This window comes from Ursus maritimus, unplaced genomic scaffold, assembly GCF_017311325.1.
Source record: "Ursus maritimus isolate PB19 unplaced genomic scaffold, ASM1731132v1 scaffold_1, whole genome shotgun sequence".
Classification (NCBI taxonomy): domain Eukaryota; kingdom Metazoa; phylum Chordata; class Mammalia; order Carnivora; family Ursidae; genus Ursus; species Ursus maritimus.
In genome coordinates this window covers 3,355,330-3,368,710 of record NW_024423343.1, presented here as the reverse complement: position 1 = coordinate 3,368,710, position 13,381 = coordinate 3,355,330, and the positions used below count along the sequence as shown (strand labels likewise).

The 13,381-nt window shown below is 40.9% G+C and overlaps 1 protein-coding gene across 4 annotated transcripts in view; it reads left to right on the top strand.

The window, feature by feature from the left end:
- Positions 1–13,381, top strand: part of UBE2F (ubiquitin conjugating enzyme E2 F (putative)) — a 54,464-nt gene that overhangs the window by 11,008 nt on the left and 30,075 nt on the right. For 2 of the 4 annotated variants that reach the window (XM_040638665.1, XM_040638658.1), the window contains exons 3-4: positions 3,051–3,080; positions 6,435–6,500. In XM_040638665.1, the coding sequence (XP_040494599.1) occupies positions 3,051–3,080; positions 6,435–6,500 (96 nt within the window). The remainder of the gene's footprint in view (positions 1–3,050; positions 3,081–6,434; positions 6,501–13,381) is intronic. The other 2 variants (XM_040638668.1, XM_040638661.1) reach the window with 1 other exon arrangement.

The window sequence follows — 13,381 nt, the reverse complement described above, 5'->3', positions numbered from 1 at the left end:
CATAGGACTAGGAGTTTTAAAAGCTCAGCAGGTATAGATTATGGTGATAAATGCACAACTCCAGGTTTTACTAAAAATTATTGAATCATACACTAAAAGTGGGTCTATTATAGTTAATGGTACCTCACCACAGCTGTTTTTAAAAGAGGGGCAGCAAAAACCTCTCCAGGTGAGTGATGTGCAGCCAGGGCAGAGATTGATTCCCCATCCCACTACAGTCAGGCTTCCTCGGGACACAAGCCTCTGGCCCCCCATCCCGTCCCTGTGGTGCAGGGGTCCGGTTCTGTTGCTCGATCACCACCACACCGCTGGTCAGTGCCTTGCTGCCCTCTTGTGTCCTGACCTCCCTCTGCCCCGTCCCTTGGCACCAGACGGTCTTCTCAAACATTTTACTTCTGTTTTGTGTCCCCCTTCTCCTCAAATCCTCTGGGCATGTTTTTTATTTCACTGTTTTTTTTTTTAAAAAACTGGACTGCCAGAGTTCTCACAACTGTAGACAGGACAGACTTGCAAGGGAAGCCAATTCCAACATCAGTTTCTCAAAACAAGGGCCCCCAAGGACAGTTTCTTGTAAGTTCTTACCAACAAGCTAGATAATAGTATAATAAAATATGCAAATGCATATAGTTTAAAAGCATACAGTTTAATTATATAGGTATTATTTATTTTAAAGTGATTAATGAATGACTCATTTGACATAATATGTGCTTTTTTGATAAAACAAATGCCCTGTGTGAGCGTCTGGAGCAGAATGTGGCTCTAGGTGGCCCTCAGAGGACCCCGTGTCAGTGACCTCAGAGTGGTAGCACTGTGGTCTCAGCCCCCCTTTGCTGCACACAGTTTTCTTAAGTGAGTGCCCTGCTCCGAGGAAGGGTGAGAATGCGCCAGTCAGAAGGACGAAACTAAAGATCACTCTGGTCTTTAAAAGAATAATAATAGTGTACATTCATAGGATTCTTAATTACGTTTTGTTAAGTTACTGTATTTTAAATGTACCACAACACAAGGCAGCCAAGAAAACAGAGTTCCCAGGCTTATACTTCATCGCAAAACCTGTTCCTTTCCAGTCACAGCAAGACAGTCATTAACTGTCACTCCTCTCCCCGTGCCCAGCTCCACTGAAGAGATGTGCTCTTTCTCTCTCCCTGGTTGGAGCATCGGATAGAGCACTGTAGCCCACGCGGGCACCTTTCCACTCCCTAGCTCCTCCCTCCTCTGCCCCACTCCTCTTTGCTGAGTGCCCATTCTAAATACCTGGACCCCAGAGTGAATACAGTTAGTGGGTCCCCTGTCTGTACCCAGATTCTCAGATAGCTGATATTAAAGGCCTATGGGACTCTCAAACCCTTGGCCTCAGAATGGAGCCATCTGCCAGTCTTCCCACTAATGCACTCAGTGTTCAGCTGTGCCACATGATGGCCTCTGCCATCCTCTTCCCCTCTCCTGCCCACAGCTCTGTACTTGACATGAAGGAGTTGTCATATCCACTGCTTCTATATTTTGACCACCCATTTACTTCTTAGTTTTTTGTAATCTGGTTTCCATCCTGCCACCTGCCTTCTTGCTGTTTCCAGTGCCCTCAGCAACGTCTGATCCACACTTCATGGTCTTGACTGGGACCTCATTTCCCTTGGATTAGTCTGTCTCCTGAGTTACTGTTTTTCCGCCTTTTGTCTTGAGGGACCCCTTGCCTTTGTCCTGTGTTTTCTGTCTTTTCACTGTTCTCTCCTCTGTCAGTCGCATGTCGTTCAGGTGGCATCACTGCGGGGACTCCTCAGCCCTAGCCGTGCACCCAGATTTCAGCTTCCTCCTCCCAGGACTTCCCCAGCATGTCAGCCCTCTGCCGTCTCTGCCCCCCCCCCCCCCACACACACAGGTGGCAGATCCCTTTGTCCTCTGTGCACACAGGGCTCTCCCTGCCTTTGCTAGGCCCTTGCTGCCTATCGGAGTGCCCACCTCACAGGTCACCTGGCCTCTGCTTTGCCCTTTCTAAAGTTGTCCTCTTGAGGAAAGTTTGGAAACTTTTATTCAGAAATGTCCCTCTGCCCCCTATTGCTGTAGATTTAAGTTTAGAATTCTACGCCATGCACACAGGGCCCCTCCAACACCCAGGCCGTGTTTTTCCACCTTGTTTCTTGTTGCTCTTTTGTTGTACCCATTGCTCTGGCTGCGTTGTGTGCCTTCTGGTTTCTATGCTGGCCTATGTTTTGTGCTTTTGCACATCACTAACTTAGCTTCTAGGAATGCATTTTTTCCTCTTCTGCTGGACTTCATTCTATTTCTTCTTTAAATCGTGGCCCATAGACCTCCTTTCTCTCGTCTCCACAGCTGGGGGGAGTCTTTGTGCTCCCAGAACTCCAGAGCACATTTTACTATGTCTGAGGCACTGCTGACTTGCCTGCCCACTTATTTCTGGGTGTCCCCAGACCTCAGCTCTTAACAGTTGTAGTGAAGGGTTTGCAGCTTTGTCCTGGCAGAGCGGGCGCTGGGCTTAAACACTGAGCGAGTGATGATTCAAAGAGCCAAGGCTCCAAGCCCCCCTTTCTCGGGCATTTAGCAAGATGTTAATGGATAACAGCACAGCCTGGGGCCCCGGCAGGAGGCAGAATTTTCTCTTACTGGAATAGTTCAAGCACACACTGGGTGAGCCGCACAGAAAGCCAGGTCTGAAAGAACTGGAGGAGACACAAGGTGTATATATAGATCAGATACCAAGGGCAGTAGTTCTGCTACGTGGGGGAACAAGACTTTCGAAAACACTTTAGTGACTATTTACCTATGGGTGATTTCTGTGTGAATTTTAAATGATTTTCATTTATACTAAGTACATTTCCAAGGGCCTGTGACTGTACTTGCTGGCATCCCACAAGTCCCTTTGAGTCTTTGAAAGCAATTCCGTGGTCTGAAGTCTAAACGTTAGACCAAGTGTAGGTTTTAGTTACGTCAGTCCCTTTTGTCCCTCAGCATTCTGGGAGAAGTTGCCAGTTTAGAGCTGGCGGTTTTATGTGGAGACCTGACTGGTATTAACAACAGTCTTTTTGTTTCCACAGAGGTCGCGGAGCTTGAAGCTAATTTACCGTGTAAGTATAGCATCCCTGCCCAGACAGTAAGTGCTGCAAAGTAACTGCATGGAGAAGCTTTTTTACGTTTTAGTGACCTTGTACAGCCAAAAGCCTGTTTCTCGTGCGTGTTGGGAGTAGGTTTTAATTTTGTGCAAACAGGTAGCAGAGTTTTGTTGAGGCTCGGGTAAGAGTGAGGTATTTACCATCTTCGTGATTGTAGCACGGAGGGGCCTCCTCTCTCCTCCTGTGGCAGAGGTGACTTGGTTGGGGTTTGTATCTCTTCCACAGTATTCTGTCCCATGTCCTCTTTGAGTGTAAAAATCTGTAAATCAGTGACAGATGGTCCTGTTTTCATAACTGACAGTACCACCTTTTTGGTCCAGAAAGTGCTTGCCTATAATGTATCTCCGTTCGTGAGCTGGGGTGACCACACCCCTTACATCACCAGGTGTCCTTGGTCCTTTCTGGAAGCTCAGATACACAGACCTGCTGTGCAGTCCTCACTTGTGAACATACTCGTTTACCGGGCAGTTAATTTGTCAAAGGGTTGTTTTTCTTTTCCTGTTACTAATCTTGTCCCAAATTTTTATAATACCATTAAAGCCTGAAAGTTTTGACCATTTTAGTATTTTTTTTTTAATTAGAACTTTCTATCATCATATTTGGTTAAAAATAGTTCTGAGGCTGATGATGTTTGTCAGTGTGAGTGAAATGTTTTATACGTGGGTCTCCTGGTTTGGGTGAATGCTCTAGGGAGCTTGGTCTCTCTGGCCTACCGGACACAGGTAAGAGAGGGCCCGTTCCTGCCGCCAACTACAGTTAGAAGGATGATAGTTGGTGTGACCCTTAAGTGGTTATAGAATCATTTGTAAGGGTAAGTACACATAGTTTCTTGAAAAGTTATTTTTAGTGTATGGTATTTATCTGTGAGTGTGGTGGGTTGTGATATAAAATAGGTTTCTTAGTATGGGTCTCAGCCAAAAATGCCTTAAATCCCTGAATTGCTTGACCTCAAAGTTTTCTTCTAGTCAGAACTGGAAGAAAGTGTCTCGGGGTTTTCTTAAAGGGTTTATATATATATATATATATATATATATATACACACACACACATATACACATATACGTATATACACACACACACACACACACGCATACATTTAATCAAAGGCCACAAAAACTTAACCACTTACGCACTGTTCATTTTGTCCTTAAATATACTCTTACAGAAATTATTGGTTTTTAACCCATAGAGGATAGCTTTAACTTTATCCAAAATTTTGGTTTGAAAACTGTTAAACTTTGGGGGGCACCTGGCTGGCTTAGTCGGTGGAGCGTACACTCTTGAGCTCAGGATCGTGAGTGCAAGCCCCATGTTGGGCAGGGGGTCTACTTAAAAAGAAATTATAAAAACAAACTGTGTAATTGGTTTTCAAACCAGGATTTTAACTAAACACCTTAGGTTTGAAAAAGGCATCTCCCTAGCACTTATGGCTAAAGTGTCCGATTAAAGAGACTGCATGTTGTCTCTTCTCGCTTTCTCCCTACCCTCTGTGCCATCAGAGTGGGGGAGGTCTAAATTAGTTTATACAAGTAAGCCATGCTTTCCAAAAGTACGCAGCTCATTAAAGAGGAAACGAGAAGCCACCAAAGAATAAATCTCTAGTATCTTATCTAGTATTACTAATATCTCTGAAGTATTAACTAAGAAAAACAAAATAACCTGCTGTGTAGCAGTGCTGCTTAGTAATCATTCAGAACTAGCTCGGAGCTCTCTACATGCGCGTTTATAGAAGTTTCTCTGTTGACAAGAATACCTGTTCCAGAGAGATGGAAGTACAAGATGCTAGCCCATACCTGCAGACAGAGGAAAAGCTTTGAACTAAAGCAAAAACCTGTCTCTTAACTTTTTGTTATTGAGCTTTAAAAATGTTTGGTTGTTTTTAGTACTTGTTTGTAAATCTGCCTTGATAACTTTGTTATTATTGGTGGGCCAGTCTGTTCTAGAGGGATGGATTTCTATGTCTGCCCTTCTATTGAAACAAAGGGGAATGCCAAGTATGAAAACAAAGAAATGCTGCTGACTTCAGCCAATAAGTGAGACGTTCCCCAAGCCCTTGTCCTACGTTTCTGTTGCATAGATCTCACTGGAAAGATAGTATTGCTCATTTCAAGTCAAGATTAGGAGAAATGAAGCCCATATATAGTTCACATGTGTGGTTTGGCAGAAGTCTTTTGAACTCCATTGGCTCACTGCTTCATTATTTGTAAAATAAGGAATGTAACAATGTAATCTCTAAGACCCCTTCTTGCTCTTCTGGATTAAGTTACCTTTTACTCTACGTTGATTTTCTGGGGGATTGGCAAAAAAGAAAAAAAGAAACCCCATTAACAGATTTTTATGGTTTTTATGCCTCACACCTGGCATGTTCATGAAGTAATGAAATGAGGCGTGGTATAGGGAGAAGAGCCATGAACTCATCTTTAATTTGGGAACAAAACCTTCTGTTGATAACGTGTGTGATCCTGGGCTAGTCGCCGAACCTCTCTGGACCTTTGTGTTACCTCGTGCTTGAGGACATTGAACTAGATGATCTGTAAGGGCCATTTCTAAGTCTGAATTTGAATCGTCCTATTTTTTATGAAATTTCATACCATTGTAAAACTAGGCAAATGTTTTCAGTGGTGGGACTTGTAAGAAATAAAGTCAGCAAGTGACCCAAGGAGTTTAGCATATTTTCTGAGTTTATAAAATAATAGACAATTTCTACATCATTCCTTCCCAATTTAATGGGTATTTATTCCTTTTGTGTATTTACCATTCCTTGATACCATTTGTTTGAAGGAAGCAGATGTAGGATGTAGCCAGCTTCCCCTGCCTTTACCACTAACCATTAGCTCTTCTCCCAGTGAGAACTCCTTGTCCTGATTTACCAGATCCCTTCTGATGTAGTACAGTGGACATAGGGTGTTGCCATCTGAGCAGAGCATCATTTGAACAGCAGAGCAAACTGAGCTGCCACTTGGGCTGTGAAGACTTTTTTCCCCTCCTGTTTAATGCCATGGTAAACTCTGGGTGTGAGTTAACTTCACGGGCACCCTTCTTTTGAACTTCAGTTTACTGTGGTGGGTATGAGTAAGTATGGTGGTGGATGAACAGCCTAGAAGTTTGGCCTGGGTTTTTCTGGTTTTGCTGTATGGCAAATCACTGGTTTGCAATTTTAGCACGGTGGCACAATTACTGTCAAACCAGAAGCAAGGAGGAGTCTACAAACTCCTCTAGCACCTTCAACTCCATGTGTTTCAAGGTTAGCCTCCACATAAGGACTGCTGCTAGCTGTCAGACCTTCCTGATGTGCTGTTTCTTTTGCAGGTACATGTAAGGTGCATTTTCCTGATCCAAACAAGCTTCATTGCTTTCAGCTAACTGTAACCCCAGGTAATATTCTTACATACTTAAGTGTTAAAGTGATTTTCAGACAGTAAAGTTTAAAGGCTGCCTAAATCTAGAATCTTTGGCTTGATTTGTCCTCTCACTTTTGAAAGTTACGAAAGTCACAACTGTTCCACATGAAGACAAGATATGTGCTTTGTAGTCAGAGCAGAATAAAGGGAACCGGTGGCATTCGGTGTATATGCGGAAATGAAGTACAGGCTAACAGCTGGAGTGAACGGCCGCAGGAGCTGTTGGTACAGTGAAGAGTGTGAGCTTTGAAATCGTAACTGGGTTCTGATCCTGCTCTGCCATTCGTGGCAGTGTGATCATGGTTCAGTTGCTTCATAACCTCTTTGCACAGCCCACCCAGCTAGAAAGTGGGGATCAAATAGGACCTATCCCGTGGGATGGTTATGTGTGTGAAGGATTTCAGCCCAGGGTCTGGCACAGGGAGGTAAGCAGATTACCAGCTGTCCTCGTTAGGACTGGTAAGCCTCCAAGCTCCAGGTGCTCCGGGATGGTAACCTGTCCCTCCTTGGTCAGACTGGGTAGTAAGATGGAGGACTGGAGTTTTTTCTTACTGCAGTGCAGCTCTGAACGTTGCGGATTCTAACCTGGCACAGACTACCAGTGTTTACATTGGGCAGAGGGTGCTGTGCTTTGGGCAGCGGGGCTGCTATAGGGTAGGTGGGGACAGGAATGTTGTGGAGGAAATGGAGGGTGTGATTTTATTTGGGGCATGGAAAGGGAATAAGACACTGAGAATAATGAGTCACTAGCTAATTAGAAAGTGAAAGAGAATACAGAATTTCAGTAGGCGATACTGAACCCACAAATAAGACCTGGCAGTTGTCTCCCTGCAGGTAGGATGGATTATTTTCTGTGGAAAATGTTTTATAATAACAGGAGAAATCCCATTTTCAACATGGGCTTGAAAACTTTAAAACTCGGTTAATCTGTGTGGTGGTTCTACAGACATCTCTGGACATGTCTGTAAACTCAGTCTGGCACCATTTGCACTTAGAAAGCACTAGGAGGGAGTTAATATCAGAACCCAGTCGGTAGATGTGGGGCATTGCACACGCCTGACATCAAGAGATAACTGAAGCTCAGGACTTTAAGCTAGGAAATGATGAAAATTATAACCATCCTTTGGCCGCGTTCATAAAACATGGTACATTGTGCTGTTTTTAGCAAGGGGTATTAAGCACACTTTAATGTTTCTTGGTGACTCAGGGTCACCATTCCGAACAACATTTACTGTTACTGTTGAGTGATGCAGGGTATTTTCAGAAATGACTGTGGTGATTGAGATTGGTTCTGTGTGTACTAAGTGGTCTCAGACTGTGTGTTTGTAGTAAACATCCTAAGAGCATTTTCAGTGGCTGGCAGGGATTCTGTTGCTCTGCTCCCTGCCCAGGAGTGGGCTCCATGGTCCTTCCCAGCCACTCAGAGACCTCTGTTGAATTTGCTGGGCTTGTTACCATCTTCTGTGGGTTTGTGTCAAGTCCGGCCTCTGAATAAGAGTTTCTCCTTTTGCTCTTGTTTTTTTTTAACTGAATTTTTTTTAATGGAATTACGTGGGTGTTGTTGATTACTGAGATTATGTACATGACGCCATCTTTGATGTTCTTATTGTTCTTGAAAGTGGAGCACAGTTGCTTGAGTTTTGGTATTCACTGTTCCATCAGATTAAAACGTAGCTTGTGTTTCGGTGCCCGTAACTGTTTAGTACCTTAGCATTTATATTTGTAGTAAGTGTGTGTCAGGGACACGATTATCACACTGAGCTGCGTGCTCAGCGTGTCCTTCAGATGCTGTGTGTTTGCCCTTATTTTGTGGTGTTAGGGTGTCGGAAAGCTGCTGTGGTTCCGGCCCTTTGTTATTAAGAGAAACGTGGCAGAGATCTGCCAACCCTAAAAACTTGTCTAATATCGTGGTCTTAAAACAACGTTTTGGAGTCATGCTCCTCTTAGTATTGGAAAGAAATTATAGAGATATGCCTAAGTGATAAAAGTTTTAACCGTGTATGAAGCAGATCATTTTGAAACCGGCTCACTGGAAGCAGCCAGTAGTTTGCACACTCAGTAATTAATAAGATCTAGATATTTGGGTGGTCAGGGTGGGAGAACTCTATCGGTAGTTGAAGCTCACAGCTCCTTTTTACCTGGCTCCTGGCAAGATAGTTCCTGTTCATACTTGGTAACATTTTCATAGTTTAGTTTTTAGAATGTCCCTCATGCTTGGGCATAAATGTACTCTTCAGAGGAAAGATGGAAATGTATTTTGGTGGTAGAGGAAAACAAAACTGAATTTAAGAGGGGAAAAAAGTCTCCACATCAACTCACAAAGTAAGAAGAAATACTAGTAAGAAACGAATCGAGGGGCGCCTGGGTAGCGCAGTCGTTAAAGCGTCTGCCTTCAGCTCAGGGCGTGATCCCGGCGTACCGGGATCGAGTCCCACATCAGGCTCCTCTGCTATGAGCCTGCTTCTTCCTCTCCCACTCCCCCTGCTGTGTTCCCTCTCTCGCTGGCTGTCTCTCTGTCACATAAATAAATAAAAAAATCTTAAAAAAAAAAAAAAAAAAAAAAGAATCGAGACAAAGCGAACACTTAAAAGATTTGCTGAGATACTCTCTGGAGTCTTTGGTGAAGTTAGACAGTTTGAGAAACTGTTGCCCTACTAACTTGTGGGGGTCCCCTCAGCCTGCCCCACTGTGATATGGATCTTTTAGGCAGAGAGGAACATGGACTTAAATAACAATTTTTTTTTAGGGGCGCTCTGTTGGTTAGGCATCTGTCTTCAGCTCAGGTCATGATCTCAGGGTCCTGGGATCAAGCCCCATGTCGGGCTCCCTGCTCTGCAGGGAGTCTGCTTCTCCCTCTCCCTCTGCCCCTCCCGCCCCCCACTTGTGCTCTCTCTTTCTCTCTCAAATAAATAAAATCTTTTTTAAAATTTTATTTTTTAGTTTTACTTTTTAAATAAATTTTACTGAGGTATAAAATAACAATAAAATGTACTAATTTGGACAGTAGCTTAATAAGTTTTGAGAAAATGTGTACACCTGTGTAACCACAACCCCAGTAAAGCATTTCCAAAATTCCCTTCTGCTGCCTCTCCAGTCAATTTCTTGCACCTGGCTACCACCCAAAATTCCTTTCTGATTTGTTACCATAAATGACTTTTGTCAGTTCTTGAATTTCATATAAATGTCATTTTATATATGTACTCTTGTCTCTGACTTCTTTCATATAAGATTTTTAAAATTCGTATGTGTTGTATCAGTGGTGTTTCTTTTTGTTTTATGAGTATGCCATAATTGCTCATTTTCCTGTTCATGAATTCTTTCCAGCTTTTCCCTATTATGAATACAACTGCTCTTAGCATTTTCATACCATCCTTTTTATACTCCTATTTTTTCATTCTTTCGTTTTCTCTTTAATTCCACTTAAGAGTGAAATTTCTGAGTCACAGGAAGATCTATGTTTAGCTTTGTAAGAACTTTCTGAAGGGGTCATGCTATACACTCAGCAGTAATGTATAGGGGTTGTACTGTATGGCAGTGTGTGAGAAATTGCAATTATTCTACATACTGCTCAGTATTTAGTTATAAATGGTATTTCACTGTGGTCTTAATTTGCATTTACCTAGTTCTGGGATTTTGATTGAGATGGTGTTGACTTTATAGATCAGTTCTGCCCGAAATGACATCTTCACAGTGTTCAGTCTTGCCATGCATGAGCACGTGAATGTCCCTCTTATTGAGATTGTCCTTACTTCTCTCAGCAGGGTTTTGTACTTTTCAGTGTATAGGTCTTGCTGATATAACACCAAGTATTTCATGTTTTTTTAAATTGGTGTAAATGGTATTTTTTTAATTTCCATTTTAACTGTTACTAATTATGTAAAGTACAATTGATTGTTTAATATATTGATCACGTGTCCTATCATCTTGTTAATAAATTCACTTACTAAATTCTAGTAGTTTCTTATATATTCTTAGGATTTTTATATCCATGATCATTTCATCTACAATAAAGACATTTTTACTTCTTTCTTACCAGTATGCATGCCTTTAATTTCTTTTTCTTATTGCACTGGCTGTGACCTCCAGGACAGTGTTGAATAGAGGTAGTAAGAGCACATGTCTTTGCCTTGTTCCTAATCCTAGGGGAGAAGCGCTCATTATTCACTGAATATGATGTTAGCTGTAGGGTTATTTTTAAAAAATAACTTCTTTATCAGGTTGAAGAGTTACCTTTTTTTCCTCATTTGCTGAGAGTTTTTATCATGTGTGTTCAATTCTTTCTAATGCTTTTTCTGCATCAGTTGATACGATCATATGATATTTCTCCTTTATTTTGTAAATATGGTAAAATACATTTAATGATTTTTGAGTGTTAAACCAACCTTATATTCCTGCCATAAACCCCACCTGGTCATGATATGTTATCTATTTTCTTTATATTCAATATAGAAATATATATATTTCTACATATTTACATTAAATTTCTTAATATTTTCATATAGAATTTTATATCAATATTCATGAGGAATGTTGGTTTGTATTTTTCTATTCTTGTGATTATTTTGTCTGGTTTTGGCATCAGAGCAATGCTAGCCTGGTAGAATAAATGAAGAAGTGTTCCCTCTTGTTTGCTGAAGAGTCTGTAAAAAATTGGTATTATTTCTTCCTTAAATATTTGATAAAATTCACCAGTTAAATAGTCTGGACCTAGAGTTTTCTTTCTGGAAAATTTTTACTTATGAATTCAAAAATAGATACAGGGTTATTTATCTATGTTTCTTAAGTCAGCTTTAGTAATTTTTTTCTTCCAGGGAATTTGTCTGTTTCACGTAATGTTTCACCAAGTTGTAGAATTTATTGATATAAAAGTTGTTCAGAATATTCTCTTATTCTACCACTGTATGTAGGACCTGTACTGATGTCCCCTTTTTCATTCCTGACATTGGTAATTTGGGTCTTCTCTTTTTCTTGATCACGTTAGCTTGAGGTTTATCCAGTTGATCTTTGGAAAGAACTTTTGTTTTTCTGAGTTGTTTGTGCATTTCATTGATTTCTGCTCTTTATTATTTCCTTCCTTATATTTTGGGTTTAATTTGCTTTTCTTTTGCTACCTTCTTTTTTTTTTTTAAGATTTTATTCATTAGAGAGAGCATGCGCACATATGCAGGTGTGAGTTGGGGAAAGGCAGAGGGGAAAGAATCTCAAACAGATTCCCTGCTGAGCAGAGAGCCTGACAGGGAACTTGATCTCACCACCCTGAGATCATGACCTGAGCTGAAATCAGGAGTCTGTTGCTTAACCTACTGAGCCACCCAGGTGCTCCCTTTTTTACTTTCTTAAGGTGGAAACTTAGATAATTGATTAAAAAAAATTTTTCAAAGCAATATTGGTTGAGGTGTAACATGTTACATTTTTAGCATAATACTTTTGCGTTTCACCTGTGTTGTTGCATTAATCAGTATTTTGTATCTTTTTTTGATGAGTTCTATTCTATTCTATGTGTGTATACCAGTTTGTCAGGTCACTGGTTGATAAGCCTTTGTGTTGTTTCTACTTTGGAACCATTGTGCATAAAGCTGCTATAAAAACCTTTGCGTGCAGGTCTTTGCCATTATGTTTTTATTTCTCCTGGCAATGGAATTACTGGGTCATGTGATAAGAGTAAGTTTAACTTCATAAGACACTGCTATATAGTTTTCCAGAGTGTAAGTACTATTTTGCAGTCCTACTAGCAATGAACGGGAATTCCATTTACCTCACATTCTTGGCAACAACTGGTATTGTCAGCCTTTTCAATTTTAGCCATTTTTGTGGGAATGTATCTCATTGTGACCTTTATTTGCATTTCTCTAGTGACTAATGGTATTGAACATCTTTTCCTGTGCTTGTTTGCTATTTGTGTATCTTTGTTCAAGTGTCTGTTCCGATATTTTTCCTGTTTAACATTTGGGTTGCTTGTCCTGTTATTGAATTGTAAAGTTTATATAACTGGATATAAGTTCTTTATTAGGTATGTGGGGGTTTTTTAATGGTTAATAACATCTTTTTTGTTAATGTTACATATATAAAAATTCCGATTAGGGAATTCAATAGCTGCACTGTAAATCTTGTGTATTTGTTTCTAATGTGTTAGCTTATTTGTGTTTCCTTAATTTGAACATTTAATTTATAAAAACTCTCTAATTGATAATGACAGTAAAAGTGTAGCGTACATTAAGTCATAAAATTTTAATTGATTTATCTATTACCCCTATTAATGTTTGATTAATGGCCCCTTCTTTGTTTCAGAGCTTTGGATTTACAGAAAATTTCTAAATGTGAAATACAGTAAGATCCTAATTTCTGAACAAAGAAATATGGTTGATAAGCCTGAAACATGGGTTTCTTCCCACTCTTGAGCATTTGGAACAACATTTAAATACTCGTGGAGATTCTGAAAGCTGTTGAGATAGAGCAGAGCACTGAGCAGGCCCTTTGCCTTGACCTGCACTGCAGTTGTGCGTGGTTAGCACGTCAAGGTTTCGGACCCGGAACGCGTACTCTCCCTGGTTCTTTCCAGATTGACTTTTAGTTTTAAGATGGAGATAACTATCGTGAGGGGATAAATTTGAAGAGGAACAGACTTTTTCCTGGTGAAGTCTTTTCTTTCAGTTTAACCCTAGAAATACAGGTGCCAGTTCTTCTCTTTTTATATGTAATAGAAGTGTGATGTGAGCTCTTAAGACTGTCCATTATCTGACTTTACATTGGCTAACCTTTGTTGGGAAAACATCCACTGCTCTTTTCTTGGCTCTTTCCAGAATCTCCAGGTAAGCTTCTTGACTTACCATCCCATGTGTCTGATGCACGCTGTTC